Source organism: Aegilops tauschii, chromosome 2 (assembly GCF_002575655.3).
Source record: "Aegilops tauschii subsp. strangulata cultivar AL8/78 chromosome 2, Aet v6.0, whole genome shotgun sequence".
In the NCBI taxonomy this organism is placed as follows: domain Eukaryota; kingdom Viridiplantae; phylum Streptophyta; class Magnoliopsida; order Poales; family Poaceae; genus Aegilops; species Aegilops tauschii.
Window position 1 is genome coordinate 568,266,136 of NC_053036.3, and position 6,756 is coordinate 568,272,891.

The 6,756-nt window shown below is 42.7% G+C and overlaps 1 protein-coding gene across 1 annotated transcript; it reads left to right on the forward strand.

Annotated features, from left to right (window-relative positions):
* Positions 1 to 2,964: 2,964 nt before the first annotated feature.
* Positions 2,965 to 4,798, forward strand: LOC141041275 (protein FAR1-RELATED SEQUENCE 5-like). The gene is made up of 4 exons (XM_073507404.1): positions 2,965 to 3,776; positions 3,891 to 4,030; positions 4,122 to 4,181; positions 4,659 to 4,798. The coding sequence occupies exons 1-4, from the start codon at positions 2,965 to 2,967 to the stop codon at positions 4,796 to 4,798; spliced, it is 1,152 nt and encodes a 383-aa protein (XP_073363505.1).
* Positions 4,799 to 6,756: the final 1,958 nt, after the last annotated feature.

Here is a 6,756-nt window from a genome sequence, read left to right on the forward strand (position 1 = left end):
TAACTTCTTAGAGTGTGGCCTCACCTCCCTGCATGAGATCAAGATCCCAATCCTCTCCAATCTGCCGTAACAGAGTCAACTCCACCGACCTCCCACAGATAACATGGACATAGTTGACTGTTCGAGGATAGAACCTGAGGCGTACATAGATAAGTTGCGCACAGTGATGCCTGAATCTGTTTTCGCGGCATACGATTCCCACTTAAAGTGAGCATTTGCTCGGCAATATGCGTGCTTGCAAACACTTGTAGGTGCATCATGCTATGGCCTAAAGCCCTTCACTACAGGACCTAATTCCGTTTGATTCTGCAAACCTTTAGGGATCCAAAAATCAACTCGAAAAATAGTCAAAGACCTTGTGAGATTAATATTCCACTTACTGGGATCAACTATAAAAATCAGCTAGGTTGATTTGTACAATAAATTGCAAAATGATTACTCAGATAAATCAATAAGCGTAAAAGGATGTGGCCAGATAGATTCATCTATTTTTTATGGTTTGTCAGGATATGTCCAGATCGATTCATCAGCAAATAAACTCCATAGAAAAAAGCACTCGAACCAACGAAAGCCAGCACGGGACTGATTGCTACTAAGTTGTGTACCTATGATGTGGTTGGCCTCGGCGACCATGGGACGGGTGTGGGTTGGGGTGGAGGTGGGGATCAGCAGCAGCAATTCTTCCGTGGTCTTGCATCGGATCCCATGCCGCAGCAGCACCTCCGTCTATGGCAGAGTCAACGCGGGCGAGGAGGGCGGATGGATCCCGTGTTGGTGTCGATGCATCGCCTCCGTGCTGGTTGCCGGGAGCCTCAGGGGCCACCGGAGGCGCGTGGCGGCGGCACGAGAGCAAGGAGGGGCGGCGGCCGAGCGCGGAGGGGCGCGCCTGCCCTGCCCACGAGGGGGTCGTGGTGGCGGCCGAGCGCAGAGGGGCACCTGCCCTGCCCACAAGGGCGTCGTGGGAGAGGCAAGGTGGGCCGATAATTTGTTTCCTTTTTGTGTGCCTTGAGTGCGTGATTGTAGGACGAGGCTTGCCTGCTCCCGTCCCGTGCTCCCATCCATGCTCCCATTCCACTCATTCTCGATCGAACGGCTGGCCTAGTTTTCCTCCCCCACGTCCCTTTTCTGGCCCAAAAAAAGGGAATCAACGTATTTCCGTTTCTCTCTCTCCCTCACGTAATACTCGCGACTGATACTGGAGGGAAAATGTCCGCCAATCTAACTATTTTGCGCGCCAACTTAGAAACCGAGGTATGAGCCAAACCCTCACAAACGCTAGATCCTAAATCACAGGCGGATGGATATTTGCAATCTGGAGCCTGTCTGCATCCAACGAACAAATTTCAGGCAGATAGCAAAGTCTGCAAATATCAAGCCATCCGAGGTTTAAACAAAGGAAATTATTGCCCCGTATGGTTTCTTCAAGCAGTGATCATGGGAACCATGAACACGGCAATGGATCTCCAGGACCAGAAGTAAGAAATCTGACTCATATTCTTCTTGACAAACAAATCAAAAATACTGATCATGATCGTGTAAGATCTATGCAAATCTGATTTCAACATTTGTACAACCATGTAAGAACAAAAGGAATAGCAGTTTTTCACAACTTAGTCAGGTCGTTCATGCTATTTCAACCTTATATATACAAGAATCTGTTATTCTTTCACGGCCTGCCGTACATAATAAAATCCGATGTGTAATTGTTGTTTTATCCATAATCAATATTAGTCTCACAAAATCAACATTATGATCTTTTACAGTTGATTTAGATTCAAATAGTTGTACAACAATTTAGTTTACAAGTAGTATTCCAGTAGTGTGGCCATGTAGACACAAATGTAGTATGATTATGAGGACTGAATGGTTAGACTACATAACTGCGACAGGAATTGATTACTTGTGTCAAGTGCAACTAAAAGGTAATCTGTTTGTGAACCTTTTTTGAAAAATCTAACTGTCAAGCATATGAGTATTAACTAAAGTGAATACCGACTCATATAGGATGTGCATGAAGCGGCTCCTAGCAATGCAACAGATTGCATCGATGAAAGGGTACCAAAGGTTGGCATGCAATTTCTATCTGAAGAGGAAGCTTACTCCTTTTATAACAAGTATGCAAAAGCTATCGGTTTTAGCATCCGAAGAGGGAGTCAACATAAAGTAAAGAATTCTTCCGTGATACAGCAACGAACATTTACATGCTCCCGTCAAGGTATGGGCTGCTTGTATTTTGTTTTAGTTATATTACTTTTGGTTTCACCAAGATACTTATTTTAATTGACAGGATTCCGAGCAGAAGATAAGAGAGAGGATTCGTTCAGTTACAGTAGGCCTGAAACACGATGTGGTTGTGAAGCCCATATGAAGATAAGTCTGAAAAGCGGATTATATTATGTCTACGAATTTGAGGCTGCACACAACCATAATCTTGCCACTGGAGACATGGCCTTATATTTAAGGTCCCAAAGGAAAGTGACGGAAGCACAAATAGCAAACGCTGAGGTCGCAAAGTCTGTAGGCATTTCGAATAAAGCAATTATTGATCTTATGGCCAAAGAAGCATGTGGACTTCCAAATCTTGGGTTTGCACCCGAAGATATGAAAAATCGTTTGTACTCTAAGAGAACACTGCAAGCAAAGAAAGGTGACACCGGGGGAGTGTTAGAATACATGGAGAAGAAGGTAAAAGAAGATCCCAATTTTTTCTATTCAAATCAAATTGACGAGGATGATCTGATAACTAATATATTTTGGGCTGACTCAAAAATGATGTCATACTATGCATTATTTGGTGATGTTATATGCTTTGACACCACATATAGGAAACTAGATGATGGGCGTCCATTTGGTTTAATTGTCGGGGTAAATAATCACAAGAAAACTACTGTCTTTGGTGCCACACTTGTCTATGATGAAACAGCTGAAAGTTTTGGTTGGCTTTGTAGAACATTTCTAACAGCTATGTCTGGGAAACATCCAAGGACAATCCTGACTGATGAAGATGCAGCAATGGCCAAGGCAATCAGTGTAGTCTTGCCTCAGTCTCAGCACAGACTTTGCGTGTGGCATATGAATCAAAATGCTTGCAAGCACCTTGCTGGGGTTGTTGAAGAATATAAGAAGTTCAATGCTGATTTTCAGCATTGTATATATGATATTGAGGAAGAAGACGATTTTATAAATGAATGGAATAGAATGCTGGACAGATATGGTCTACGTGACAATACATGGTTGCAAAGGCTGTTTGAGAAAAGGGAGCAATGGGCACTAGTGTATGGCAGAAATACATTCTCAGCCCACATGAGCACTACCCAAAGAAGTGAAAGCATGAATAATGAGCTGAAGCGGTACATTAGTATTAAATATGACATGCTTACTTTCTTCGAGCATTTTGAGCGGCTAGTTGCAGATAAAAGATTTGTAGAGGTGAAGTGTGACTTCAAGGCGTCACAAACTACTCCCAAGCTGAAGGCAGTAGATAGCTATGTATTAAGGCAAGCTGCAACTATGTATACTCCAGAAATATTCAAGATGTTTGAGGAGCAAGTGCTTCGGACCCTCAACTATGACACATTTCTTTGTGATGATAGTGACAAAGAGCAGAAGGTTTATACAGTAAAATTTCATGGCACACAACGTGAGCATGTTGTCCGATTTGACCCGAACGAAGAGGAAGTCAATTGTAGTTGCAAGAAATTTGAATTTGCTAGAATCCTCTGCTCTCATTGCTTAAAGATACTTGATACTAATAATATCAAGCATATCCCTAAACAGTATGTATTGAATAGATGGACAATTGATGCCAAAGTGCTATAGATAACAAGCAATCACAATCTGCAAGAGGATTTAAAAGCAAGAATGTCTAACTTCTACAAAGACTTGTGCAGAATGTTTATCCACATAGCTGCTCGTGCCGCAGAGTCCGATGAAACATTTGACATGGCTGCTAAATGCGTAGAGCAGCTAGCACGAGATGTGGAGAAATGCTTGAAAAATAGAACTGATCCAGATCCAAACCCAGATGTGGGTAATTCCTCTGTTGCAGAAGGTATATACTATACTACTACTTGCATGGAGTCTTTTCAAACTGATTCTTACATTTAACTTTATGGTTGCAGGTCCGAACATCGACTCTAGTAGAGTTTCAAAACATAACGAGGGGCTATGCAGGCCAAGAGGTATGAAGGTCAAGGAGAAGACCGTACGAGGATCAGCAAGACCCGTTGGTGCCTTGGAGAAAGCAAAAACAAATAAGAAAAAGAAGACAGATGATTCTTTACAACTACAACCTGAAATGCCTTTCACAATTCAAATGCCTATGTATAACCCAATCTTATTGGTATATAGGAAGTCTGCCCTTCTTAACTTTCTCATTTTCAAACTTTAGTGTTGCTAAGCTTGCTATTAATCTTCATAGGGTCATTTGGGAGAAAATATTGGACCAGGATCAGCAAGACCCGTTGGTGACTTGGAGAAAGCAAAAAAAAAGAAGACCGCCAATTCTTTACAACTACAACCTGGAATGCCTTTGACAAACCAAATGCCGGGGTATCTACCACAATACAACCCAGCCCAAATGGTATAAGAAGGCTACTTGTAAATTTTTCTCCTTTTTTAATTTTCAACGACCTAAGCTTTCCTATTTATTTGCATAGGGTCATCTGGGAGCTCTGCCAAATCATCTATACCCCTATTTGGCACAACATGGTCCTACCAGTGGTACCTCTACCCCTACGATGTTGCCAGGACAGAATCCATTCTTCCAACTACAGAATCCTACAAGTGGTACCTTTAACCCTACGATGAAGCCAGCACAAAATCTGTCATTATTCCAACAACAGACTCCTACCGGTGGTACCTCTACCCCTATGATGATGCTAGGACAGAATCTATCATCCTTCCAAGAAAATAATCTCACCATCGGTGCCTCTACCCCTACGATGATGCCAGGACAAGATCTACCATTCTTCCAACAGAAGCCTGCTTAATCGATGTTATAGAGTTTTATCTCATGTATTTGCTTGCAACTATATTAGAAACTATGAGTATACGACCATGGATTGAAGGATACTATCTATATTAATTAAACATATTTCACTTATTTTCCGTGTTACCATCTGTTCATAGCTTAAAGGACTATGAATGGAACACAGGAATTACGTTTCCACTTTTCATCTGTTGTAATTATTGTCAACTCATTATAGACAAGTTGCAAAACAATGGTAGCCCTCAGGTTGGATGAGATTAATAGGAATATTGTGATTTCTACTTTCTATACTGCTATACAAGCAATGTGAACCAAGATGCAGTTAGGCTTGGTTTGCATCAGGTATAAACTGTACATATTACCAACAACACTTTTTTGCCTAACCTGACAAGCAGACCAGTAGTCGATCACTGCGGTAATCAAGTGCCACTGTCACGCAGATCAGTATGAACTATCAACCCAAAAATATGACTTTGCATGCATCGATGAAAGGAGTAATTTGTTCACTTCATTGAACCATCTTCTGGCCTCATCCTGTATGCAAACATCACCACCACTAGCTAATTAAATTTCAGTTTATTCAATCAGTACATGACATCATTAGTATTTTGTGCAATGCAAGACCTTTCCAAGACTGAATCCACTGCATTTAAACTATGCTTTCCTTTCGTTGCATCCTAAAATTAACCATCTTGTTAGAAAAAGTAAATCAAGCTGAGCACCTTCAGTACGCACAGAACAATGATATAAATTAATTGTCAATTTAAACACAGCTAGATAGGTATCCAGGACATGTAGAAGCTAATTTCGATCTACAATTTTGCGCAACAAAAGTTGAGCTATTAAGAAATCTCTGTATGGACCAAATTAATTTGCAATATCCCCTTGTGCTTGTGTGCTCAAATACCAGTAGTTACATACAAAATAGCTCAGGTCAGAGACTAAACGGAGATTTACATTTCCCCCCTAACTTTGTCCCGACCTCATCTTTACCCCTAAATAAAAACAGTGCTCAACTTTGCCCCTCTTCTGTTAAGTGCGCTTATAGAAATGCCCTTCCGTACATTTTCCGTCCAGTCAAAGGCCTTTGACCGTTAAGTGCGCGTATAGAAAAATCTAACGGTCAAAGGCCTTTGACTAGACGGAAAATGTACGGAAGGGCATTTCTATAAGCGCACTTAACGGAAGAGGGGCAAAGTTGAGCACTGTTTTTATTTAGGGGTAAAGATGAGGTCGGGACAAAGTTAGGAGGAAAAATGGAATTGGCCCGAGACTAAATGGCGAAGAAATCAGACTAGACATCTGAATTGTGCAGAAGTACAGAGGAGGAAGAGAGGCAGCGGGGCAAGCCAACCTCAGCAGGCACGGGAATGGTGCCAGCGGCACCGAAGACGACGCCACACGCCTGGAATAGCCGCTAGAAGGGGGACACCCTCGTCGCTCGCCGCGGCCTCCGCCGCCGCCACGACCTCCACTATCACCACCTCCATTTGTTGGGGAACGTAATAATTTCAAAAATTTCCTACGCACACGCAAGATCACGGTGATGCATAGCAACGAGAGGGGAGAGTGTTGTCCACGTACCCTCGTAGACCAAAAGCGGAAGCGTTAGCACAACGCGGTTGATGTAGTCGTACGTCTTCACGATCCGACCGATCAAGTACCGAACGCACGGCACCTCCGAGTTGGGACATGTTCAGCCCGATGACGTCCCTCGAACTCTGGTCCAGCCGAGCGTTGAGGGAGAGTTTCGTCAGCACGACGGC